The 27,005-nt window shown below is 50.5% G+C and overlaps 1 protein-coding gene across 2 annotated transcripts in view; it reads left to right on the top strand.

Annotated features, from left to right (window-relative positions):
- Positions 1–5,707: 5,707 nt before the first annotated feature.
- ACSL6 (acyl-CoA synthetase long chain family member 6) overlaps positions 5,708–27,005 on the top strand; it is a 29,056-nt gene continuing 7,758 nt past the window's right edge. The window contains exons 1-14 of one of the 2 annotated variants that reach the window (XM_031598450.2): positions 5,708–5,847; positions 11,925–12,145; positions 13,301–13,415; positions 14,187–14,251; positions 14,469–14,570; positions 14,682–14,781; positions 15,178–15,356; positions 15,770–15,802; positions 16,922–16,973; positions 20,078–20,151; positions 22,364–22,441; positions 24,279–24,413; positions 24,894–25,028; positions 26,230–26,325. In XM_031598450.2, the coding sequence (XP_031454310.2) occupies positions 5,715–5,847; positions 11,925–12,145; positions 13,301–13,415; positions 14,187–14,251; positions 14,469–14,570; positions 14,682–14,781; positions 15,178–15,356; positions 15,770–15,802; positions 16,922–16,973; positions 20,078–20,151; positions 22,364–22,441; positions 24,279–24,413; positions 24,894–25,028; positions 26,230–26,325 (1,518 nt within the window). In that variant the 5' untranslated portion in view covers positions 5,708–5,714. Of the gene's footprint in view, positions 5,848–11,924; positions 12,146–13,300; positions 13,416–14,186; positions 14,252–14,468; positions 14,571–14,681; positions 14,782–15,177; positions 15,357–15,769; positions 15,803–16,921; positions 16,974–20,077; positions 20,152–22,229; positions 22,308–22,363; positions 22,442–24,278; positions 24,414–24,893; positions 25,029–26,229; positions 26,326–27,005 lie in introns of both variants that reach the window. The other variant, XM_031598451.2, reaches the window with a different exon arrangement.

Below are 27,005 nucleotides of genomic sequence, written 5' to 3'. Positions count from 1 at the left end.
GATGTAGGAAAGCTGACTTGGGAGCAAGCCAAGGACAAAGAGATATGATGTTACAGAAGTGAGAGTGTAACTGTTGGCTTTGTATCACCAAGCACTGCTGAGCATCGCAGGGCTTCAACCTTTCCTCGTTATTATGTTTCTGGGTGAGAAATTTGGGTGTAAATTCAGCTTTGCAGAATCATTCAGGTAGGAGATGACCTCTCAGATCCCCAAGCCCAGCTCACCATGCCCACTGACTGTGTCCCCCAGTGCCACATCTCCACGTTCTGAGGCATCCCCAGGTCAGTGAACTCCCTGCTTCCTGGGCAGCTGTGCCAGCACCTGATTACTCTTTGGAGGAGAGATTGTTCCCAATACCCAACCTGGTATTGCCATACAGTGGCTGGAGCACCCAGCTGACTCGCAGAGAGCTGAGGCAGGTGCTGGAGGATACCAAGGGATGCTCCAACCCCATGGCCTTCTTCTTGGCTTTGCTCTTTTTTTTTACCAGCAAGAAAGAAGAAAGGAGAGCATCTATTAATGCAACTTTTATTTATAAGTGTTCCTTCCTTTGGCAATGGATCAATACAATGAGGTTTTTTTATGACTGCTATTTATGTGCCTTGTGCTGCTGTGTGAAGCCAAACCCTGCAGGTCCCTGGTTTGGGATCTGGGCCATCTCTGCCCATTTCTGCAGCCTGATGCAATGGATTGAGGTGTGCCAGAGAGGCTTTAAAATATGGATGAAGACGCTCAAATTTTATCCCTCAAATCCTCAGCACCCCATATTAACAGTGGATTCTTCAGGTTCTTTCCTGAGCTTTCCTGCAGCTTGCTGTGAGCCCAGCCTGGCTCCCATGGCTGTTATTTCCCAATAAGCTGAATCAGGGTCCTGGCAAATCTTTTTCTGCAGACTCCAAGGCACTGAGCACTGTTTCCATGCAGCGTCACACAGGTAAATGTTTTGCTGTGCTCATATTGATTGCCACGGTGTGCCATCAGTGCATGTTGATGACAAGTCACTTGCTGTGTCAAAGCCTCCCTTCGCCGTAAACATTGTCACAGAGCCTTCAAGGTGACCCTTGGCTGCTGAGGAGGCAGATAGAGGGGAGAGAAGGGAAGGCTGTGGCTGATTTTGCTTCTCCTTGTGCTCTGTATATGGATAAAATTATTTGAGCTTTGGATTGGAGGCTGCGTGATGAAAAATTCAGTGGTTGGTGCTGGGAAAGGATAAGGCTCTGAGCCCATGCTGTGCTGCACCTTGCCGGGCAAACACCTCCCATGTAAGCCACCAAGCTTTCATCTTGGGTAGCACACAACTTTCAGCAATGTGGAAAGAAGAAAAATCCAACCATCTTGTCCAAGACCTTTTCCTTTGCGCCACAGGAAGCAAGGAAAAAAAGGCATCATTTAGTGGAAATCACCTTCTTCTTGGGAAACCCCCAATGAAGGGGAGAGAGGTTTTTACATCTAGTTCTGTGTGCAATGGTGTTGCAAGAATGCAGCTCACATTTCCATTTCCTCAAGCATGTGGCTGCTGTGGTGTAGATACAATCTCAGGCAGGCCACACCACTAGGAAACAGTTTCCACTTCATTACTGCAAAATAATGCTGCAGAATCAGTATCAGATGAGTTGGTCTCTGTGAGGTCAAGGGGATGCAGGGGTACCTGGTTTCATCACCCTGCTCTTCTCCCTTGGGGCGAGTTGTGCCATTTGGACCACGTGAGCATGGTTTCTCTCCTGCATGGGTGCAGGATACTGGGTGGTTTGGAGTAAATGATGGGCTGGGAAGGGTCCTTGGTCTGCTGCAGTCTGCAGAGTGCTGCTCCTGCAAACCCATCTTCTGGAGCCAAATCTTCAGGTCCAGACATGGCAGGCTGTGACGCAGAGACCCAGCACAGGGTGGCACCAGCGGGACCTCCCTGCTCCGAGAGGAGTTTCCCTGCACACACTTCCATTTTGGATTTTTTTTTTTTTTTTTTTTTTTCCTATAAGCTTTTGCTCTGAAATCTGAGCTTCTATCCAGTTTGGTTATGACTAATCCATTGGCTGCCTGTCTGGTGCTGGCATGACAGCTCAGCAGCTGCTTGTTTTCCCTGGTGCTTCCTTCCCAACCTCCCCAAGGCTGATGCCTGTGGGGCAGCTCTGTCCTCATTCTGCTGGCTCCTGAGCCCAGGTCTCCTCCTCCAAACAGCTTTCTGCAAAGGATGGCTGATGTGCAGTGTAGATACAGCTGGGTGCAGAATGTATCATGTCTCTCTGGGATCTGTTGGTGGATGGAATGCTGCGTGGCCGCCCTTTGGGCTGGCCGTTGGTTCATAGCCGAGAGAAGGAGCTCAAGTGGCCTTTGCTCACCCCACAGCCATTGAGCAGCAGGGGCTGGGATGTCCCCATGCATGAGCTGCAGCAGTCCAGGCTGTGCCAACCCTCGTGGGCTGGAGATGGTTCCAGAGGGGACAGAGAGTGGCATCAGCACCACGGGAGGATGCGCTGGGATCTCACATGGCAAGGTCTGCAGGTCCCCATGGGCTGCAGAGCAGCAACCAGCTCCATCCCCCAGCTGCAAAACCTTAATATCAACTCCGTAAACAACACAGACATTGCTTCCTTTAAGTGAGGGGCGAGACAGGAGGTATGCAGCACTAACATGGCTGGGCAAATGAGAACAAACAGTAAACACGTTGTGGTTTGGGGTGGGAGCCGCGGCGGTGTCGCGTGTGGCTGCTAGGTGGCACCACCGCGAGCAGTGCCAGCTGATGTCACCAACCTGTTCAATGCCCTCTCCTCTTCCCCTCCCCTCCCCCTTCCCTTCCAGGCATAAAAGGTGGAAAGAACACTACGGACCGTTTTTAACGATGGACAAAATATATCCGTTTGCTTTCTGAATGTGTTTCAGCCAGTACGTCCCGTGCAGTTCAGATTTATGTAAATCCGTGATTTGTAATTCTAGAGGGGCAAACACGGAGTTATTTTTGTGCTGCAGCGTGGTCAGATCTCCTGCCTGCTGCTTGCAAAAGGTTGCCCACGTCACACCAGCAACCTGACGGAGCTCAGAACTTCGCAAGGCGATTCCCATCGCTCTACAACCCGTTGGCGAGCGGCTCCCTGCGGGTTTATGAAATAATTCTATTTCTGGCTCAGCCGTGCAGGCAGGGTCAGAGGCCGGCCGGGGACACCCCGGGCACCCCGCTGAGCGCCGCGTCCCCGCCTCGAACGGATCGCTGTGCCCTCCAGGCTCCTCCTGGGCCCCGATCCCGGCCAAGCAAATCCCTTCAGCTGAGAGGCTGCCGAGGGTGGTGTGATGCTGTGACCCGCCAGCAACAATTCAGCCCTGTGTTTCCTTTGGGAAAAGGCATTTGCATATCTTCTGTTCGCTTTATTTGGTTAAACACATTTGAAAAGGCAAAAACCATTGAGAGGGAGGAATGGACTGAGGGCCTCCCTTGCTTTAACTCTTCGGAGGTCAGCTGGGGGCTTGCCAGAGGGAGGAGGGTAAGGAACAGCAAAGTCTTCGAGAGATGTCTCAAAATACCCAGAGCAGAGGCTCTGGGAGCTGCTTTTGCAACTGGAAAGAGGAAGGTGCTGGGGATGGGGAAAAGTCACGAGGACGGAGGCAGCGGAAAAGCGCTGTGTGCTCTGAACTGGGGGTTTGTTGATGTGCATTGAACTCAGCACAGACAGGAATGCCTTCATGTGGCTTAGAAATATACATGAAAATACGTGAGCTTGGATAAAAGTGAGTTGCCCTCATGTTGGGAATGCAAGCAGGGCATGCAGCAAAGTGCAGAAGTCAGACAGAACTGACTGGAAACGAAACCATGGATAGCTCAACTGCTGCTTAATTTAAAGCTAAAGAAAAAAAGCAATAAACAAAACAACAACAACAACAAAAACAACCAACAACCTCAAAACTAAAAAAAATAACTAAATCAACAATAAAGACTCTGGCATGGAAACCAAGTGGTTTACATTCAAACAGCACCACTGCGTGCTGTTACTATCAGAAGAAAAGAAACAATTTCAATGAAGCAAGGACATCCCAAATGATAGCCTGGCCACAGAGCTCTCAAAATGCTCTGCTGCAGTGATGCCCACACCCCCGTGTCCCCAGTGTCTGGCAGGATCTCTGCTGTGCCGGGCTGCAGTGTGGGGACTGAGCTTTGGGACACCCAGGGCTGTGGGGAGACGGCAGCTGGGAGATGCATCCATTGGTGCTCCTGCAGTGCGAGGGAACTGAGGGCTGGAGGGGGAGGAGAGAGAAGCTCTGTGCTGGTGGCCTCGTGTCAGCATCCCTAACGACTGAATTAATCCTCTGTTCATACAGCGCATTTCCTTCCTGCTGCTCTTTGTTACTGGTCAGAAATACGGAGTGTGTAATTAATGACCAAAGGCTGTAGGAAGGAATGAGGGAGTGCTCAACAGCGAAATGCAGGGGGTGAATTTCCCCCATTCCTTACATCACTTTCATTCTTTTAATCTGTGCCTGTTTTTTGCACTTCTAAGGAGGAGCACGGGGGCCTTTCTGGCAGTTTTCTGCTCTGTCCCCAAAGCTGTGGCCCTGGGCTGGCAGACAAAGCACAGCTCTTGTGAGGACATCATCACTGCATCACAGTGCTGGGTGAGATGGAGGAGTGAGGGCTGCACCCCAGCTGTGGTTTCCTGGTGTGCAGCTTGGGTTGGCCGCTCCCCCACCTCTACGTCCCCCCTGGCTGTGACCACTTTGTTCAAAATTCAGCCTTCATCCGTGTTTCTCATTCATTCTGATAACGTATAAAAGCATAGAGAGATACAAATGGTTTCTGTCTCCTACAGCACGTTGTGCTCAGCTGAGAGTTCTGCAAGCACTTTGACTCTTTCCCCAGAGCTCTTCAACACAATGCTATGGTGCATTCCTGGGGCTGTGCACACACCTGAACTACACTGCTCTGCCTGCTGCAGCTGCTGAACACACAGGATAAAGGATGGGCAGTGCTGTACCCCCACTGAGAGACACTGATTTACACCAGGGGATCACTCAGCCTGATGTTCCCTGGTGGTTTTATAAACTGGGACTAATTGCAGAATAGCCACAGATGGGCCAAATGAGGAATGTTTGATGAGTTTGCCTGGAAAGTCATTAAATATCTGTGCCCAGGGATGATAACTTTTTTTGAGGGGGAGGGGAGTTTCTTTGAAGACTTTGCTGAGAAGGGTGATAATGAATGGTAAAGGTTTGGTTTTGTTGCTATCGCTGTAAATTAACAAGAGTTAATTTACGAGTTGCTGGATTAATTTGGCTTTGTTTTTCCTATATTTAACAATATAAGGGTGATATTGGCTGTAGTTATATCATCGTACTCCCTTATTGATTCAGATGGTTACGTCTATTTACGTCTATTCTACTCAGGCTCTGAAGCAGTGAATTTAGCTGCCGGTGTAAGCTCTTTGCTTATCAGAAGCTTCATTTTTTGGTAATATTTTTTCGGGGGGGGGGGGACACTAAAACAAACAGACAAAAAAAAAAACAAAAAACCCACGATGCTGCTTTTCGCTTTAAATTAAGCATTGGCAGGAAGGCTTTGAAGCTTTGTCCCCGGACGCCTCGCCTGGCTCCTGCTGGGAGCTGCTGGCACGCCTGAGGAGCGGCTGTGACCGCGCAGCCCTTCGGAGCCCCAAGGGTTACAGCGGGCAGCCCCGCGCTAATACAGCCTAAGCTGATATTAGCCAAGCTTAACTTCTTTCGGCAGTTTGCAGATGGGAAGGGGGTGGGACGTCCTGCAGTCAGCAGTTCTCCACGAGCCCGTGAACGCGGGCGCCGGAGACGGAGCCGACCATGAGCTGAGCTCGTGGGAGGACGGACGGACAGACAGACAGACAGACGGCTGCGGTGAGTGCAGCGTGCTGTGCTGGTGGGTGTCTGTGTGTGTGTGTGTGTGCAGTGCGGTCCCCACGGCACGGCTGGCGGTGGGGCTGCGGGGTGCTGAGCAAAGCAAAGCGGCATCGGAGCTGCAGCACGGCGGGCGCTGCTGCCGGGGGTCTCAGCCGCGCTCAGGGCAGAGCCCGGTGGCACAGCCGGCAGGATGGGGATGGACTTAAGCAGCAGAAAGCGTGTGTGGGATTTGCGGTTTTCTGTGGTTTGGTTGTTTTTGCTTTTGTTTTTTTTTTTTTCCTCCAGATGTCTCTAAGCTTTAAAGGGGGAAAAAGCTGCAGCTCTGGCACTGGCTGAAGCGCCATGCAGGCTGAAAGCTGCAGAGCAATGGGGGTCCTCCAGCCCTCGGGCGCTGCATTGCCCACCTGCCGAGGACAATGATACGGGGTGCAAAGGCAGCGCTGCTCCCTGGGGCTGTCTGTAGGGCTCAGCAGAATCATCTCTCTGGGCTTTGCTCCTCAACGTCCCATGTGGGCGGCACGGCTCACTGCCGGCAGCAGGAACTCTGCAGAGAGCAGGGAACTCGTGTTGCTGTGGCTGAGATCCTGCGGGTTGGCAGGCTTTGTGTGCGTGGTGTTTCACTACCCTGTGGTGAGGTGGGCTCTTTGTGATGGATCGTAGAACGGTCTGGGTTGCAAAGGACCACAATGCTCATCTGGTTCCAACCCCCTGCTATGTGCAGGGTCACCAACCAGCAGCCCAGGCTGCGCAGAACCACATCCAGCCTGGCCTTGAATGCCTGCAGGGATGGGGCATCCACAACCTCCTTGGGCGACCTGTTGGATGTTGCTGTCTTTCCTGCTGCAGGGAGAGTAGTTGGGACCTCCCAGGGCAGATGACAATGTGTGCTCTGCCAGAGCTCTGAGGGCACCTGCATGGAAAGTGTGAACAGTGTATGTGATCCACAACCAAACACTGTGGTTTCACACTGCCTTCCAGCACACAAACACACATGTGCCCTTTATGCATGTTAAAGTCTGCCAATGTGTGAACTGCAAATATTGGTTGGGCTGCGTGCTGGAGGTTAAGCACGGCACGTGGAAACCCCATCTGTGGGCATGAAGCATTGCATTCCATGGACACATGGTGTGGTTTCTTGCTTGCCCTATTGCTTTGCTGTGTGCCTGTTCCACCCTCCCGTTGATGGAGACAGGGTGGAGGTGCAAGAGGATACTGTTGGGAGCCTTCATTTGTTTCTGGATGATTATAACATAGTGGGTTGGTGCTGCTGCTGGGCATCCTTAGGTGCACAGTGCAAACATGTGGCTATCTGCAGGCTTACAGCACAGACCACAATGCAGTGACCACTTCACTGACCTCACATACAAGAGAGCAACCAAAAGTGATGTTCCTTTAATGGCACAGTGAGATCCTCGTGCACAGTGCAGAAATAATTTCAAGCTCTGGCAGGTTGCAGGCAGCGTTGTGTCGGTGGTGACCGCGGGGCCTGGCAGGATGCAGCAGCTCTGTGCAGCAGACATGCTGTGCCATGTTGCACCATGCCATGATGTGCCATGCCCATCTCTCCTGCCTGCTGCACCCACGTGGGAGAAAGGGGCCACTTTCCTCCAGGTCTTTTTGCTCGTGCCTTGCATCTTTCTTAACCCTTGCTTTTTGGCCCCTTCCTCCATTGTAGAACTGCCAAATGAGCTCTGAGATGTCCAAAGCTGCCTGCAGCTGCTGGTTTGTTTTGGGATAAGCCTGGGCTGGGTTCCTGCGCTCACACTGCATGCGCACAGGGCAGGATGAAACCTGCTTGCTCCAGAGCTGCCCTGGGGGCTCCTTGCTACTCCCCATCTGTGTGGACAGGGTCCTTCAGAAAGCTCTGTAACTTACAGGGCACTTGATTGGTAATTAACCTGATCTAATTATAGCTGGCTTACTGGGAGGGTTACAACTGTATTTATTATAGCTGGATCATGACACGACTGTTACTTTTTTAAGCTGCCATTTCCCAGTGGCAGCCACGACACCATCTTCATGGCCATGAACTTGGCACAGTCCTGATCCAGCCTCCATGGAGCAATTAAAGATGTGCTCTTCATTATGAATATAGCAGAGTGATGAGGCAGGAATTAGTGAGGACAGTCAGCCCACAGGTGGGGATGGGGTGCTGTGAGGGCCTTTCCAACCTGAGCCATGGCACCATATAGTGTAGGGAACAACCAACCATCAGTGCCGTTGGTGACAGGCTTGGGGATGCTTCAGTGGGGAGGTGAGCGTTAGCATCACCAGGCTTTGGGAAACTGATGGACTTGAGATGAGAGCTGTGAGCCATCGGGTTTTCCTCTTTTGGTAGGATCCTTAAAACACTTCCAGGGCATCCCAACGCTTCCTTACCCAGAGGAGTGGCAGATGGGGACCAGCACTCAACCTCAGCTCTCCTGCACGCTACATCCCAGTGCTGTAGAGCATCACCACTCTGCACGTGGAGCCTAGGAGACTTTTAGGCCACTTCCATCTGTGAGCTGTACTGAGTGAGGTGGCGAACAGGGGGTGAAGCCTCCTGGGAGGGGTTTTGGCAAGGGAAGCAAATAGGTGACATGGATGTTGGGGGTCGAGGCTGTGAGCAATGGCACTGCTGGCACGGCTGCTGGGTAATTCAGTGAATCATTTCTCTTGGCACATGATGTGCTGCAGATATTTTAGATGCACTAAATACCTCTGTTTGCACCGCGATGATTGCGTCCTCTCTGTAAAATCAGACTGTCAGCACACTGAGCTCCCTGTTAGCATTTTTTTCTCATTTTAGCGGATGCTTGCAAAGAGCTTGTGTCTTGCAAATGCATTTCTCGGCAGCGGGAGGCCGGGGCCGCTCCTCGGCGTTGCCTGGAGATCCACATCCTTTGTCTGTGCCTTCCCTTTGGCACCGCCGCCGTCCCCAGCAGCTGAGGGGCTGTGCGGGGGGAGCGGAGCTGCTCCGCACCGCGTGTTGCTGAGGGGCTCCATTGGGAATGCAGGACGGCAGGAGGATGTGGATGTTTGTATTTCAGGTTGGATGTTAGGAATAATTTCCCCTTTGAAAGAGTGGTCAGCACTGGCACAGCTGCCCAGGGAATGTGGGGAGTCACAACCTGGGGGTGTTCCAGAGCCGTGGGGATGTGGCACTGGGGGATGAGGTCAGTGGGCACAGTGGGGTGTGGGCTGGGGTTGGGGATCTGAGAGATGTTTTCCAACCTGAATGATTCTGTGGTTCTACGTGTTAATCTGTACGTATATATGTGTGTGTGTGTATGCAGGTGCCCCGGCTGCAGTGCCTCTCTCCATGATAGGTTGCTGCAGGCTGGCCAGGAGGGACAACGTGGAGGTGGTACAGGGACAGTGCCACACTCCCACCCAGATGCAGAGCCCCTCCAGCACCCGGCCCGTTGGGGCTAAAGAGGCTTAGTACCAGAGAAACCCCGTTCCTTAATAGTCCTTCTGGCAGGCGGCCAGCTGAGCAGATTGGCCGTGTCTGATTCCCAAAGGGAGGGGAGAAGGACGTTTTTCATCAGTAGAATGACAACCTGCTTCCCTTCCATTGCTTGCTCGCTGGGTGCTGCTGCAGTGCCCTGCGGAGGTGCCGCAGCCTGGCCAGCACTCAGCTCCTTTCCTGCTCCATCCACCAGCAGTGCACACAGCTGCCCCAGAGCAAATCTGAACACAGCAGCAGTCCCCTCTCTCTCCTTATGCTGTCTGAGTCTCAGCATAATAATCCAAAAAATGTGATTATTTTTTCTCTTCTGAATTATGACTCGCTGAGCTGCAATGCAACCACAGTCAGTGAGGACTAATGCTTTTGCTTTGATTCTTCAATGGAATCATTGTGATTTGGCCCTGCAAAGGATTAAGTGTAACCAACTGTGTTTTATGTACTATGGCACATGGCAGTCAGTTACATCACAGGTGGTAAAATGAAGCACATGCAAGAGTTTGTGACGAGGCTTGATGAGTAGGGAGTGTTTTTCAATGAGAACGTACTGTCCCCAGAATCAAAGCAGTGATGCAGCATGTGGATGCAGAGCAACTGATCTGTCTGAGGGATGTTGCATGGGAAAGGCTTACAGTGAAGCACACACCTTGCAGGAGCAAGAGCAGGAAAAGTTTAGGGGAGTTTTAAATAGCTTTAGCCTTGCACTGTCTGATAATCCTGATAATTAGTTACAGCTGACGGAGCACAGAGCGCCCTGTGTGCTCATCTCTTGTGCTGTGCTGCTCCACTGAGTGAAGTGCTCTGCCCCCTGGGCTGGGATGTGCTGGGAGCTCTGAGTGGGGATGCTGGCTGTTGGGTGGGAGATCCAACCCAAGGACCATATTTTTTTTTAAATTGTAACTATGATTTTTAATTTCTTGATCTAGAGGAGAAAAACAGGCAGAATAATAGAGGAAGTGAACCCATCCTGCAGCGTGGGGTGCCTGGGCAGCACTGCTCCTCCTCCCAAACACTCTGTGGTCCTTTCCCAGCTCTGCTCTGCTCTGTGCAGTTTGCCTGCCCTGAGCAGATCCCTATGGGCTCATAAGGATGCAAGATCAAGGTGAACTGGTGCAAAACTGGGGCAGGGGCTGAGCATCACCCTTTTGCCTGTATCATCCCTGCACCAGCACTGTGCTGCTTCCCCATTCTCTCCAGCGAGCAGATCTGCAGAGCTCAAAGCTCAGGAGAAAACTGCAGTGTGAGTGGGCAATGTCCCAAAGACCATCTCAGCCGCTCCTGGAGGGGATCAGGGGTGGCTGTGGGTCTGGGCATAGAAGAGGGCTGGTGCTGCTGTTAGCCCTATGGTGGGTGAGGTCAGCTGTTTGTTGTGTCTTTTTGCTCACAAAAAATGAAAAATCTCCCCCAGAGCCTGGTGCAGGAGGGTCCATTTGCAGGCTGGCTTGTGCCCTCAGTGTGAATATGGGAAAGGGCTGTGAGGGGGGGTAGTCCTGACCCACAGTGTGCCCCAGACGCTGTTCCCATGAGGAAGAAAGCCAGCTTGTGCTCAGGTCAGTGGTGCCATTGTGTGGGGAGCCCTGGTTGGGGGAAGCCCCTGCATTCATCTCTCCTGGCTCTGCATATTGGAACTCTACCAGAGAGCAAAGGGAAGGGGCTGCCTGGCTTCTACTGCAGAAAAACGTTGTTGTTAAGATCTTGCCTGCTTGTAAGATCATAAATAGCACCGTGGGGCTTAATAGGAAACCCTAACTGTTTGGAACCCTCGCTCTGCAGCATCTGCTTGGCTCGTCTTCTGCAGGGCTGGCAGTTACTGCAGGCTCCCTGGCAGAGCACTGATACAGGGACCTATCTGTAAACACATGTCTTATAAGATGCCTCTTGTGTGCCCAGCACCGAAATGCAGTCCCCCAAGCACAGCCTCACCCAGCAACCCAGGAGCAGGGAGCTGGTGTGCCTGCTGCAAAGCTATGAGGTACAAAGGTGGGGGGCTGGGACTGCCTTGCTGTGCTGTATGATGTGTCCCTGAGGCGTGGTCCCATCCCTGGGGCCTGGGTGGTGCTGGGTGGGCCCTGCAGTGCCTGTGCCTGATACCCTCTGTGCCTTATCCCCAACTGGCACTCCCAGGTGGGTGGTTGTTCCAGGAAACTCTACAGTGATGCCCTGAAACTCCCTTTGGCTTGAACTGCCTATAATTTAGCCTGATATAAACCATAAGGAACTCTAAGTTGGCACAAAGAAGGAGAGTGGTGTTGTGGAGCGTGTCTGTGCAGCGTGCTGCTCTGTGGGCTGATGGCTGGAGCTGGTGCTGCATGTTCAGATCTTGCCATTCCATGGAATGCTGCAACCTGTTCTGATCGTAGCTGGGGGCCCAGGGCTCATCTCAGCCTGGAGCAGATAAATCTCACCACGGGTTTGGCAGCCGCATCACTATAAGCAAATGCTCGGATGTCCCTCAGGAGCGAGCTGCCTGCTCCCACTCACTGCTGTAGGGATGCTGCCTCCTCTCTCATCCCTTTTCCACAAATGCTGCTCTCAAATGAAGGATCTCTTGGCCGTCATCTCCACGAGGCTGCAGAGCATCGCGTTCCCAATGGCTGAAGAGGCCCTCCTTTGGCTCTTGCAGAATTCACCGTGTCACTCGTGGAGAAGATGCAAGCTCAGGAAATCCTGCGGAGCCTGCGGCTCCCCGAGTTCGATGACCTCAGCCAGTTCTTCCGCAACCTGCCTGCCACCGCCCTGGTGGGCATCGGTGCCTTCGCCGCCGTCGTCGCCTACTGGTTTGCCAGTCGGCCCAAGGCTGTGAAGCCGCCCTGTGATCTGCGCATGCAGTCGGAGGAGGTTGAGGTGAGGCTGGGTTGGCACTGGGGGTCACCACGTACCCAGAGAGGGGCTGAATTCTCCTCTTGGAGATCACGGAACGGTTGGGTTGGAAGGGACCTTAACGATTATGGAATCATAGAGTGGTGATGTTGGTTAATTTGCCCTTTCTGTAAAGTGGAAAACTAGAACCCAGCCCATTAATTTATTCTCTCTTTTTTTTTTTTTAATGCCGTTTTGATTTTAGTTTTGCCTAGTTACCAAGGCTGAAAATTACAGCAGCAGGTATTACATGAATTTTTTATGCTGCAATGCAACCACCCATCCCCACAAGAGCTCTAAGACCTCTCCTTTTGTTCATTTCGGTTACTGAGTGGTGGCTGCTGCAGACTTTTCAATAAAGAGCAGAAGTATACCCAAATCCACGTGTGAGGTTGAGGAGTAATTAATGTCCGTGCTCTTAAGAGGTCTTAAAGTTTAATGAAAGTGCTCTATTTCAAGGAGGAGAAATAGTTCTGAAAATCGTTTCAATTTAAATTCATATCTGAAGCACAGAATTTGAAGCCTTTTCCTGTGCCCACATAAAATATTCTTGCCTTCAGTGCCAACAACTTTTTAAAAGGTTGGGAGGAATGTAAAGCCCCATATGGATGGGGCTTTATTGAGCCTTCCTGCTGACTGATGGCACTGTCCCCATTGCTCCCTCCCACCCAATACCACTGCTACTGTGTCCATAGGAGATGACAGTAATGGTGGCATCTGTTTCTCCTTCCTGTCCCATCTCTGGGAGCCATTAGGAGCCCCTCACTATTTTTTCCCTCTTTATCTGGCTGGCTGTGGTGTCAGCCCATTTTATCTTCCTGCTGTTATCTCCTGATGTGCTGAGCCTGGAGCCTGTGCTGTGCTTTGGTCTGGGTGTCCTTGAGGAGATGTCCTGGGGCCCCACAGAGCCTGGAGCTGTCACTCCCCTGGATGTCCCCACTTTGTTATCCCCATTAGCCCAACATTTCACCCTCACCCAGCATCATTTGAACCAACAATTTTTTCCTCCCATGCTACCTGCAGATTTAGAACTTGAATCTCTTTGGGAACTATCAGCCCCTCTCCTCCAGCAATGACCAGGGCCGAGTTCTCATCTCTGGGCTGTGGTTTCCCATTGCCATACTGTGTTGTGTCACACAGGGCCTGGATGGGGCACGCCGCTCGGTGATTGGGGACAGCCCACAGCTGCTGACCCATTACTACGACGATGCCAGGACCATGTATGAGGTCTTCCGGAGAGGGTTCAGCATCTCTGGTGAGAGCACGGTGATGGGATGAGTGGAGAGACCCAGTGAGGTGCCAACAGTTCGGTCACCAAAAGATTTTAGGAGTCAAAAATGTGGAAGGACAAGAAGTCTTTTAAAACCCAAGTAATGTAGGAGGGTGACTGATTGTAGGAGGCCAGCGAGGTGTGGGAGGCCAAGTGAGAGTGGTGCAGGTCAATGCTGAATGCCAAGGAATTGGAGTCTGCAAGGCTGGGGTGGCCAAAGGGTGCCCTGGGGTCTGGATGCTGTTTTGCTCCTTCCTGCTCAGAATTAACCAGAGCAGCTTCAGCATCTCTTTTACTGATAACGGAATGACTGATTTACAAGTAATCACTGGGGTGTTGTAATTAAGGTCACTATTAGCACTGTGCATTATTTTGCATTTAATACCATTGAATTTCACTATGAAATCTCTTGGTACCATGAGGTCTTTTTGCTGCCACGGGCAGACAACTTAATGCCCTGAATTCTGAAGCATCAGTGATGCTCATCATGCATTATTCACTTCCAGAACATTTCTGAATATATTAAATGAGGCTGATCTAGGTGTAGATCTGAGATCCCAATAGAGTTCTCTCTCCACTGCAGAAGCTGGTATTTATTTCTGCCTGTTGCTGCTTCTCTATCAGTTATCCATCCAGTTTACACCTTATGGCAGGGCAGGGTGCTGTGCCAAAAGCTCTCTGGGTGCATCCCCACAACATCAGGTATCAGTTCCCAGCACTGCCCCTAACCCTGCCTTCTCTGCTTCTGTCTTCCAGAGAACGGCCCCTGCCTGGGCTTCAGGAAGCCCAAGCAGCCCTACCAGTGGCTGTCATACAAAGAGGTGAGCTGGAGCCGAACCCCTTGTGGAGCCCTTCTCCCAGTGCTCTCGCTCTTTCTCGAGTTAAAGAGCACCCTAAGCTAGAGATAATGCAAAAAGTAGTGTTTTCACATAGCTGGTGCAATAATCTGAGAGTCCACCTGCGTAGCTAAGTCTTCCCTTCAATTGCTGCTGCTCTTATTCCTCTCTCTGATGTGTTTTTTTTTCCCCCAACTTCCAGGTGGCTGAAAGAGCAGAAGCTCTGGGCTCGGGGCTGCTGCAGCAAGGCTGCAAGCCATCCACAGAGCAGTTCATTGGGGTCTTTGCCCAAAACCGCCCAGAGGTGAGGTCTATTTTAACTTGCTGATGTCTCACTAATGTACCCGACTTGGGAGATTGCTGTGTTTCCAAGTGTGTTAAAACTGCTCCCACCATTTCTTTTCACCTCTGGCAGTGGATCATTTCTGAGCTGGCCTGCTATACCTACTCCATGGTGGTGGTGCCCCTCTATGACACCCTGGGTCCTGGAGCCATCCGGTACATCGTCAACACAGGTACCACCAAATTTCCATCATCTCAGAAAGCAGCTGTGTCACTTGGAAGGGTTCATCCCCTTCTGCTTCCCAAAGGACAGGTGCTGAAGTCTCTTAAGAGGTTTTGGTGGAGCTGCTGTGCTCCGGTGGGAGTTCTCACGAGTTTCCTTGTGTTCCCTCCCAGATTTATAGCTGTGCATAGTGTGTGAGTATTTTGAAATGGATCCCAAAACAATTGTTGACGTCAGCTAGTCTTTCAGCAGTTAGCTAAAATTGCAGTGATTTTCAAAGAGAAAGTGTTACAGTCTGGGATCTCTGCTATTAGCCCCAAGTACCAGCCCTGACACTGTGTGAGCATCCAGCCCTCAATCAAAACTGATTTACCAAAAACAACTTGTTCGTCTGCCTTCCTTCCAGCGGACATTTCCACAGTCATTTGCGACAAGCCTGACAAAGCCAGGACGTTGTTGGACCATGTGGAGAAGAGGGAAACGCCGGGGCTGAGCTCCATCATCCTGATGGACCCCTTTGAGAAGGAGCTGACGGAGAGGGGAAGGCGCTGCGGGGTCCGCATCCAGAGCATGCAGGAGGTGGAGGTGGGGCTGTGCTCTCTCTTCTTCTCATACACTTTGTGCATAGAAGCTGTAAGAACCAGCAGGACTTGTGAACTACATGGCAGGGTCAGTGTGTGGCTGTTGGTGCAGTTCCTCGTAGCGTTATCCCTTGCTGATAGGAGAGCCAATATTTCACACTTCTCTGCTGCAGGAAGGCATCAGCTGCTATTCAAACCTCATTCTATAAAACAGTCCGAGCCCAGGCACTGCTTGAATCCTGGGATGACATTGAAGGTCATCCAAGAAACTTAGGGCACAAGGGATGACTTCAGAGCTAGCCACAGATGCCTCAGCTCCAGCTCACGCTCTCCCTCAGTGGTTTGCAATTATTAGCCAGTGGGCAGCACCACGTGAATTATAGTGGAAATCATCTTTGTTGCTTTAATCTCTTTCAGGACTGTGGCCGGGAGAACAGACACGTGCCTGTGGTGAGTGCTGTCATGCTGCTGTTCCATTGAGAGCTGCAGCTGGTTGTTCCCCTGGCAGAGGAGCAGCAGGCTCTGGGCTGGGGCAGCATCCTGCAACCCCTCCCCATGAAGGCAGCAGTGGGTGCTGTCAGTGCCAAGAGCTGGAGATGTGCTTCCTTTTCTTCCTACCCTCCACCTGGGATGCTTAAATGAGATAATTCATTCTTGCTGAACGTGTTAATGGGACAGTAATTAAATGCCAGTGCTAAGCCATGCTAATTCCACTGCCCTACCCAGGCACCATCACTGCTTTTGCGGTAGGGTTTCTTTAATTCAGAAACAATACATGGCACTATTCCCATTCTTGAAATTGCACTGATGCTTTCACCAAGGGTTCTCATGCCTTTGCAGAGCTTTCAAAAGTGTTTTATAATTTCCAGGGTGTTAATTTATCCATCAGGGATCCAAAAGGAAGCACATGATGGTGCTGAGAACATGGAGATATTGCTGGAAATGGGACCAGCAGCTGCCTGGGGACATTGGCCCTGTTGTGGCTAACAATGTCTTTCAGCACTCCTCTGGAAATCAGTGAACTGTCCCAAATTCTCCCAGAGCTACAGACAGCACCTGTACAATGACTGAGTGCAGTGGGGAGAACTGGATGGCATAGATCATCCATGGCTGGATGATCACCAGCGGAATAAAACCAAACAAATGTATTTGGAAATTTTCAAGGTGTTGCAATATCATCTGAAAAGCAAACACTCTGTTCCTGCCACCTGTGTGATTAATTTCCCAGACCCGAAGGAATGCTTTTGCTTCCATCAGTGCAGTAGTTCAGCTTTATGAGAGCGTGGGTTATTTTGCTGTAGGGAGTATTGGCCTGCATTGTGAGACACAAATCTTCCATCAAAGCCTTGTTACAGCACAGCACCACCTTAATGCAGATGGAGCAGGGAAGGACTCCGTGATAATTGAAGAAATGTGATGAAAGGAGAATTGCCAACGGCAATGAAAGCTTTTTATGGCAGAGTTGGAATATAATTGGTTTGATCTTTATGTTTATACGATGACAACATTCTACCACTGACTCTTCCACGTTTGCTGATATGATTTTTCATATTTTCCCCCTGTTTCCAGCCCCCCCGGCCAGAAGATCTCTCGATTGTCTGTTTCACCAGTGGCACTACAGGTAAAGGAATGGGCATCTCATTTGTGAATTATTAGAACAGTTTATTGTTACTGATAACATCTCGATATGTGCAAATTTGCTGTTACACTGTCGTGACAATGGTGTTTGTATGTATTTGTAGTATTTACGTATGTAGGTTTCTGTAGAGCTGGGCTTTCCTGGCTCACTCTTTGGCAGTCCAACTGTGCAGTTTTCTGCAGAGCTGCCCGTGTTCCTGGCTCCTGTCCCGCAGTGCAGACATGGAGCACTTGGCTGGTTGCTACCTACCTCCTGCAGGCGTTAAAGGCACAAATGCCTGTCTGCAGTGCTGTGCTCTGCCTCCTAAGCACAGCGACATGCCCAGTGCCTCTGTCCTGCAGAGGGTACCCCAAGCAGGCATTTACTCCTCTCGTAGAGCCTGGTTTGCTTGCAGCCTGCAGGACCTTCCTTCCCTCAAACGCTCAACCTCCCTAACCTCTGCCGAAAAGTCCCCCAGGCAGACAAAGCGATGGGCAGAGCGCAGCCATGGGAGTGCTTGGGCAATGTGCATAGAAGCACCAGGCAGCCCTGGAGAGCTCATCCCACCACCTGGTGCTGCCTCAGAGCACCTCAGACCACCCCCAGCTCCTCAGGTGGGCAGGAACTGTCTGATGCTGCATGATGGGAGAGTGACCGGCTCGCACCAGGAGCATCGTCCAGCACTAGAGGATGACACACACTGCAGTCAGGTAAGCAGATTTCAGTGCTGACAACCCTTTGCTGCTCAGGCTGTATCAAAAGGCTCTGTTTGGCTGTGCCTTCGTGCATCATTTCTAACTCTAAAAGGAGTTTGCAGATGTGTGAGTTTTGGAGCACTCAGCACAGTGCGGTGTTGGAAGGCGCAGTGTTGGAACTGGAGGGGCTGAGCCTGGGGAGGGCTGTGCCAGGCAGTGGCATCTCTCATACTGGGGTTTTCATTTCAAAGTTAGGCTTTATTTCTGTTAGAAAATGAGTCTGTATATTTATCTGCAAACATGGTCACAGACCGATTAGCTTTCTCCCACCCAATGCAGAGACTTACTGTTCTGAAGGCAGAAGTGCTGGCTTTGGGTAGCCCACATTTGGGTATTTCTAATGACCAGATTGAGAGCTTTCTCCTGAGAAACATGCTCTGTGGGCTTTTCCAGTTCTGAAGGTTTTCAGATATATTTCTGTGACATGAAAGCAATCATTGCTCTCAAGTTTGTAACGTGCAAAATTGTAGAGCTGGAAGTGATTTTTAGCTGTTTATAAAAAAAATAAAGACGTAACAACCAGAAGTGGATTTGAACGCTTGTTTTTTCCGCCAGGACCAGCTGTCTGTGTGCCTCCATGGGGACAACGGAGAGGCTGAGATCTCCAAGCTCGAGACCAGCGTTCATTGCCTTGCTGAAAAATCAGCAGCACTCACAGATGGAGCAAAGCACACAGATGAAACATCACGTTACAGTTGTGCATGCTGGCTGCTCCCACACCGCAGCCTGCTGTCCCCATGAGGACTCCTGGTTGGATCAGAATCCCTTCGTGGAGCTGCTCTCCTCAGCCCAGCAATGCCTCCACTCCCGTTCATGGGTCACACAGCTGTGACGCTGCTGGAGGTGCTGGTGGGAAGAGCCATGTAGCAAGGCTGCTTTGTTGTGGATTGCCACATCAGCTTGGCGCTGAGATAAGGAGAAGCTCCCACACCCACTGTTATCAAAACAGGATTGCTGTGCTGCGTTTCCACCATGGGATGGATGAAGTGCCACTGTAGGAGGAAATTCAAAGCAGAGCAGAGTTGCATATGTGGCACGGGGTTTTAAGAGGAATTAGCTTTGCCACTAACAACATGTTCTTCTAAAAGTGGTAATTCTGGGAAAGGACTCCCAGCAGGGAACACTCAACAGGAGGAACTAAGCACAAATGCAGACAGGAACCCCCAGCCCAAACAGCTTCACCTCTGCACTGGATTTCTCCTGATGAAATCTGAGGTCTCGGAGCATCTGAGGAATCTCCCAGAGAGCCCCCAGAGCACCCGTGGATATGGAGATGCTTGCGCAATGCTGCGGGAGCACAGCTGTTGGTGCAGTCGCCAAAGCTGAGCAAACCTGCTTGGGCACACAGCTACAGCAAGTGGAGCAGTGCCTGGACTGCTGGCGTGTATTTGCAGCTGGCGTTGGTTCGTGGAGTTTTCCTGAGGGCAGGACCCAGGTGTGCACCCGGCTGTGAAAACACGAGCCTCAGAGCCAGCATCAGGCCAGCACCAAGGAGGGAGATGTGTGAGATCCCAATAGCCCCCCGTGGCCATCTGTAAGGATTTGGGACCAAATAACTCAAAGGCACTTGGAATAATGAGCGCAAATTTTGTGGTAAAAATAAGCTGTGTTCAAAATGTCCTGTTCTAGTGCAATAAATGTGTGCAATAATTATTATTTTGGTTTGGGCCTTTATTTGCCTATAGGAGAGCTGGGTGAGGGCACAGGGCTCAGCACCGCAGAGGTGCCTGCATCCTTCCCAGCAGCTCTCTTCTGCGATGGACCCTTTGGGGGTGATGCGTAGTGGCTGTGCTGGGGCAGGAGGTGGCAGGGCATTGCATGGAGCCCTGTGCTCTGTGCAGACCGAGCTGTTGGCACACACTCTGGTGGCTCTGTTTGATGGCCATCCACAATTGCAGTTGCTCTGATCCTGGTGGAAACCACTGCTCAGGGTCACTGATGGAAAGATGCATGTGGTGCTGAGTTTACAGGATCGTTTTATTACATTATGAGTATTGCAATAACCGCCTTTGGTGGACGCTACTGCATAGTGTGAGAATTAAATGTTTTAAATATTGTTTAACAATATTATTTGGACAATTTCCTGTTTGTTCACTTAGTTTTAAGCTTTTGGAGTTATAGAACCATAGAATGGCCTGGGTTGAAAAGGACCACAGTGATCATCTGGTTCCAACCCCCTGCTGTGTGCAGGGTCATCAGACCAGGCTGCCCAGAGCCACATCCAGCCTGGCCTTGAATGCCTGCAGGGATGGGGCATCCACAGCCTCCTTGGGCAACCTGTTCCAGCCTGAAATGAAGTGGAAATTAACCACTGTCTCATCTTTGAAGCTCTCCCTCTGTTCTTCCTTGCAGGAAACCCCAAAGGTGCTATGCTGACGCATGGGAACGTGGTGGCTGACTTTTCAGGCTTTTTGAAAGTGACGGAGGTGAATACCGCGGTTGGGAAACTCACTGTGTGTGGGGTTGGGCATCTGTGGGGGCTGGAGATGTGAGCCGTGTTTCTCTTACCTGAAGGCCAATTCCCAGTCTGGGTCTGTGAGGCACAGGGTGCTGCCATGGAGCAGTGCTGTCCCCATGGACTGGTGTGGGGTGAGGAGCAGTGTCTGCTGCTGGGGATGCCTGTGCAGTGTCCCTGTCTTTAGGGACTTTCTACACGTATAATGTCTATGTATATACTTATGGAAGCATATAATTTTTTAAGATCAGAATGGTTAATTTCATTTATGTTACCGTATATCTTGGTTTTGCACTGCAGCACTGGCCAAGTGCGTGTATATTATATTTTCATGCAACTTTTGTTTAGAAACAATACAGGAAGCAGACTTGCTCTAGCACAACATATTAAGAATTGCATGCAGCTTGTACTTATTGAATACAAGAACCTCTGTTAGTAGCAAACAGATGGTTCTGTGAAGCCATAGCATGCAGGTGGGATGCCCCATTTATTGCAGCACTTGTTTGCCCTGACGTTGGTGTGGGCAGTACTGTGGTCTCAGTTCCCCAACCCTGCAGTTCTGTCCACCTGCAGATGGCTGCCAGGCTCGTGCTGCAGGGCTGGGGCTGCCTCAGGGGTACAGGGATGCACAAGTGGCTGCTGATGCCTCCAAGCCTCCAGCTTCCAAAGGGCAGCAGAGTTTATTTTGGAAGGGAACACCTCAAGGGAACGTGGTGCATCCCAGGGCTGTGGGCTCAGTGCTTGCTGACAGCAGATGCTTGTGTTAATCCCAAAGGTGTCGGGTTGAGGTGTGAGGCTGCTGAGTGTGCCCTGTCCTGGTGCTGGGGCACTCAGGGCGAGCTGTGAGTACAGCACAGATCCAAGCAAAGTGCCAAGCACTTGGCATCTGTCAGCAACATGTGAGCATCTGGAGTGAGGGGCACACAGATCACTGCTTGCACACTTGTGTGCCACTTTGGCTTAGTTCAGTCATTTTCCCAAGCAGATTATTATTATTTTTTTAAAGTGAACTTAGATTTTTATTATAAGGTTATTCTCAAATGCCAAGGCGTTGTTTTCATTTAATCTGTGGAGCTGCAGTGGCTGTGATGCCATTAAATGCCAGCACCTTGGTTCCATTTAAAAACAAATCATTTCTTGTGTGGGCATTTAAAGCAGCACAACAAAGCAGCACGGCTGGTGGTGCTGATGGCTTCACATCACCAGAGCCCATGAGAACTAATGTATAAATAGAGCTACAGGCTCGACTGGCTTAGTTCAGGTGGACACAATCCAAAGTGGGATGCTGGAAAGACCCATGTTTGGCCTCCCTGTGCACACACAGATGAACCTCAGTGCGAGGTGTGCCCAAGGAGCACATCTCCTCCACCATGGAGCAGCGGTTCTGGTACAGCCATGGAGATGCACTGGGGGTGTAACTGCCAATCCCAGGAGCCACCACTGCTGCACTCACTTTGCATCGGTTTCTGGCCTTGGTGCAAAGTGGTGGGTCATCAAGCTGTTTTCCTAATCCATGGTGTTATGGTGAGCTGTACCCCTGACCATGCAGGCAGAAAGGCATGAATCAAGTAAGGCTCCTGGTGCAAAGCAATGACATCGGTCACTTTCATTTTTTTGTATCATTTGTTGCCTTTCTTTCCTCAGCACGCCTGTCTGTGGGGCAGTGCTAATGAACTTAAAATCCCATTTTAATCAAGAAAACGACGAGGAAACACTAACAGCAATCATTAATTTCTGTAAGCTAAGTGATCCAACGTCCCCCGACCCAAATCGAAGATTAACCGAAGGGAAAACAATAACCATGAGCTGTGATTGTGCCGACACTGCGCTCTGTGTCCATCTCCGTGCTCTGTTCTCCTCCCACTAACGCAGCTCCATCACTGCTGTGGTCCTAACGCTTCACCTCGTGCGCTGCTCCCTTCCTCTCTCGATGATCTTTCCCCTTTTGTTCCTCTTGGTGCCGTTTTTCTTTTTACTGTTTTATGACTCTCTTGTTGTCTTCCTGTCAGTGTTTCTTTCCTTTCTGTCTCCCATGCCCTCCACCTGCAGAAAGTGATCTTTCCGAGACAGGACGATGTGCTCATCTCCTTCCTGCCTTTGGCTCACATGTTTGAGAGAGTGATCCAGGTAAGCTCCTGCCCCAACTGACGTGGCCTCGTGGGGCCCCTTCTGCTTTCTTCCAGAGTCAGTGGTCTCCTACTTGTGAGGATGTTCACATTTCCTATTTGCCCTTAGCACACATGTTTGAGCGAATGGTACAGGTAAGGTCCTAGCGGCAGTGGAAATAGCCTTTTCTTTTTTTCCACACCGAAAGAAATAAAACGAATAAAATACTAAATACCCACCGCCACCGCGTAGCACTAAAACACCTGCACTCCTCAAAGGGCACCGGGTCATGCTCTGGGGATAGCAATAATGGGAGCAAAGGCAGTTCTGCACCGTTATTTTCATCAGCTCAAATCCTTCTGATGCGGAAATATGCAGAACTCAGCAGGGAGGTGAGGCAGCACAGCACTGGGCATCATGCTCTGGGCATGGGCTGCATCCCCTGCAGGTAGCAATATGTGCATCCCTTGCAGATAGCAGCTCACAGCAGCATGCAGAGAGGGCTCATACATCCCTTCTGGGAAACCAGGTGATGATTTGTGATAATGAGCTCTCCCAGCCTGGAAACGTGGGAGCTAAGAAATGATTCAGTGCATGAGGAGTGGGTCTGGGCTCAGCTGCAGCCCAGCACCTTCCCAGCAGTGCTGATGCCAATGGAATTGGACGGACATCCAGGCCTCCCCTTCTTAGCAGTGTGCCAGAAATAATGCACTCAGCCCTGTTAAAGCACTTGCAAATTGGAACTGAAAGCCCATGAAAGATTTGGAGAATTACAACCCAGCGTATCCTTGCTTGTCAGCTGTATCCCAGAAGGCACGTGGGTCAGTGTGCCAGTGCTGCTCAGGCAAAGCACTTTGCTGCTAATGAGGACATAATTATTACAAAATCATCTGCCTGGGCAGGAATATAGAAACTTTTGGATAATCTCATTGCTGCTGCGCTGATAGGGGCAGCTCCAAAGCACATGGTATGAGGGATGCTCAGGTTAAACTCCTGCTGAAAACGCTCCTTCATGCAAAGGATTTTCTAATGAGCTAAAAATCATCCCCAAAACTATTCTGGGCAACAAACACTGCATCAGCTTCCCCAATTTTAGCCCACATCAGTAATTCCTGGGATTTGCAGTTAAAATTGTATAGGTACGTTCTTTAGAGCTAGAAGTGCTTTAGAATAGAATTCTAGACTTTAGAGTAGAACTGTCCCATTGGAAGGTATCCACAGAGGTCACCATTTGCAGTCCTCAATGAGCCTGCAGTGATGGCACAGTGGTGCAATTCCAGCTCCAGCAAGGTGGCTGCTGGCTGCCCTGCTGCTGGCACATCGCAGCTCTGCTGCACATCAGCTCTTCCCTCACCTGATGCAAAGCATCAGCGGAGGGCTGTTAGAGTTAGGGTAGTATGGTTAGGTTGTGGTTGGACTCAATGATTTTTAAGGTCTTTTCCAACCTGAGCAATTCTATGATTCTATAAAGCAGCCCATTTGTTTTCCAAAAACATCCTTCAAAAAAAAAAAACAAACAAAAAAACATAATACAAACTTATTTCTGAAACTTCTGGAGCTGTACTTTCCAGGCAATCAAAGTGTTTTTGAAGAGGAGTTTCTGGAATACAGGATCAGGCACTGTATTGCTAACATAGTCTGTATTGTTCTGCTTAAACAAAACTAAAGTATTAACACCTAAAAACCATCAGCACGTTTTGCAGCTTGCAGAGCCCAGCCTCAGGCTTTTCCCCAGGCAGCAGCTCCTCGTTCTTCCAGAAAGTGGCAAATTTGGTGGATGCTGAGTTCCCAGTTCTGAAAATGCCAACAACCATCCATGCACTTCCGCTCTGTGCCAAATTAACCTTTATGCTGATGGATCTTCTCAAAGCACCATTGTTGCCATACTGGAGAGCGAAATTTCGGGAGGGGCATTTCTGTGAGTAGGAGGGATGCTCTGCCCCAGGGGTTAAAAGCAAAGAGGTCTGACTTGGTCATTTTCCTCTCCCTCAGTCTGTAGTGTATTGCCACGGAGGGCGAATTGGCTTCTTCCAAGGCGACATCCGCCTGCTGTCCGATGACATGAAGGCGCTGCGCCCCACCATCTTCCCTGTTGTGCCGCGCCTGCTGAACAGGATGTACGACAAGGTGAGCCTCATCGCTTTGCTTTTAGAATAGAATTCTAGACTTTAGAGTAGAACTGTCCTATTGGAAGGTACCCCAGAGGTCACCATTTGCAGTCCTCAATGAGCCTGCAGTGATGGCACAGTGGTGCAATTCCAGCTCCAACAAGGTGGCTGCTGGCTGCTCTGCTGCTTTACTTTTTGCTATAACAAAGCTTCTGCCCTCTCCCCCCCCTCCTCAGAGCTTATCTAAAAAATTCCTTCTCCTTTTCTCCCTTCTGCCTTGCACCCCTTCTGCACTAAGGCACAGCACAGCCTTACTCAGCTGCGTTGCTGCCATCCCTGTGCCCCAGCTGAGCCGCACAGCTGTAGGTGCGCAGTGCTGTTGGTGGCACTGAGGGCTGTGATTTGGCATCAGGCTGTGCACTGGGTGCTTGATAGATGGAGTTGTGAGCCCCAGACCCTCCCCAGGCTCACTCGACCCACTCTGCTCTCCCTGCTGCAGATCTTCAGCCAGGCAGACACCTCCCTGAAGCGCTGGGTGCTGGAGTTCGCCGCCAGGCGGAAAAAGGCTGAGGTTCGAAATGGGATCATCAGAAATGACAGCCTGTGGGACAGGCTCTTCTTTAACAAAATACAGGTATGGGGTTTAAAAAGTGACTCTAAGGTCAGAGAACTGTCATTTCTCCCTGAAGTCGGCACAGTCTGCCTGTCTGACCACCATACTGCAGCCAATTGCTGCTCACCAATGAATGGGAGACTGAAAAACTGAATAGGAAAAGGAAATGGAGCACAGTTTGTTATTCCATCCGCTTTTGCTGCTTTTCTATTTGTATTTCTGTTTCTATGCTCAGCACACAAATCTGGCCCAATGGGCTCAGCAGCACAGAGGGTGTGGGGTTCCGGGTGGGAGTCATTAGGGGAGAAGAGGAATAAGGGATAGAAGAGACGTGGCTTCAATGCTCTGCAGATCCTCCACAGATAACGACTGCTCTCAGGGTTGGGTTTCACTCAGGCAAACTCAAAGCTGATGTTTTATGAAGGAAAGCAAGAGTGAGCAAAAGCCAGTAGAGCAAAATGCAAATGTGAATCTTGATTTAACAAGAGGGAAAGAAATCAGTGCTCTGTCATGTGCCACACATCCCCTGGGTAATAAAGCAGATTAAAGTGGCTTTACACCAGGCTTTCCAGGCACCGTGCTGCTGTAGGAGGCTCTGATTACTTCATTTTTTAATTGGATAACTTATCTGGAGACACGCTGCTTCATTTATAAGCAGAGGAACTGCAGTGCCTTCCATGGGGCTGAGCTGTGCGCAGGGCTGGGCAGGGGCAGCTCTATGCTTGTTCCTTTTTGCTTTCATGGAAAGAAAAATGAAATGAAGGAAGGTGGGCAGGAAGCAGCACAGGAATGCTGCAGTGCCCCCTAAAGTATGTGTGAGGTCATCTGTCCTCAAAAAAGGTTGGCATTGCTTTAGGTTGCCTGAGAGCCTGTTAACAAAAAGGTGCCAGCAAGCACAGAAAAAAGCAGTGGGGAAGAGAATGATTCTTCCCCAGGGTTACCCCAAGTCAGAAATGCTGCAAGAGGATGTGGAATGGATGCGATGGAGTAGAGCTGTGCCTTGGGCATCAGTTCTGCCCAGGAGGGGCACAGTCATTGCTTTCAAGATTTAGCTGGGTTTTGTTCCTAAGGCAAGGCTCAGGGTCAGTTCACATTTCTGTAGTACAGCTGACTGTTCCAGAGGGAACAGAAGTGAGGCTGTTCAGTGCAAGCTCTGCGTAAGAAATACACACAATTGGTGCTGTCTGTACTGACCCATGCTGTTTCCTTTTGTGTCCTGCAGGCGAGCCTCGGTGGGTGCGTCCGCATGATCGTGACGGGTGCTGCCCCAGCCTCTCCAACTGTCCTGGGCTTCCTGCGGGCGGCCCTGGGTTGCCAGGTGAGCCAAGAGCAGGGGGCTGGGATTGCGTATGGGGCATCCATGGCAGCAGCAGGGCTTGTGGGCAACCAGCATCCCCATGGTGGGGACGAGGGGTGACCTCGGGCACCAGGAGCTGCTGAGACATCCCATGTGTCTCAGCTCTTAAAACCATAAGATTCATTAAGGTTAGAAAAGATCTAAAAGGTCATCAAGCCCAACGATGGGATTGTAGAATCATTAAGGTTGGAAAAGACCTCTCAGATCCTCAGGTCCAGTGCCAGCCCACCCCACTGTGCCCACTAACCTTCAGTGCCACATCCCCATGGTTCTGGAACACCTCCAGGGATGGTGACTTCCCCACTCCCTGGGCAGCTGTGCCAATGCCTGGCTGCTCTTTGGAGACTAAATTGTTCCTAATAGCCAACTTGAAACTGCCCTGGAGCAACTTGGAGCCATTAACCATGTGTCATTTATTACACAACTTTCATTCTATATATAGATGTGTGAGAAGGGTAACCTGTAGGCATGGCATTTCAGATCCCCACCCTTACTAGAGAGTTTCTTCTCTCCGACCAAGAAGTCCAAGACAATTACAAGGCTTCATTTGAGAGCTTAAAATTAAATGTAAAAAAAACCAAAAAAACAAAAAAACTTGCAGATTTTCAAAATGTCCCCCAAAAATACCACTTTTTTCCCAC

The sequence above is a fragment of the Phasianus colchicus genome, chromosome 15 (genome assembly GCF_987193195.1).
Source record: "Phasianus colchicus chromosome 15, bPhaCol1.hap1.1, whole genome shotgun sequence".
NCBI lineage: Eukaryota > Metazoa > Chordata > Aves > Galliformes > Phasianidae > Phasianus > Phasianus colchicus.
The sequence above is the reverse complement of the archived record's forward strand: the minus strand, read 5'-3'. Positions and strand labels throughout refer to the sequence as shown.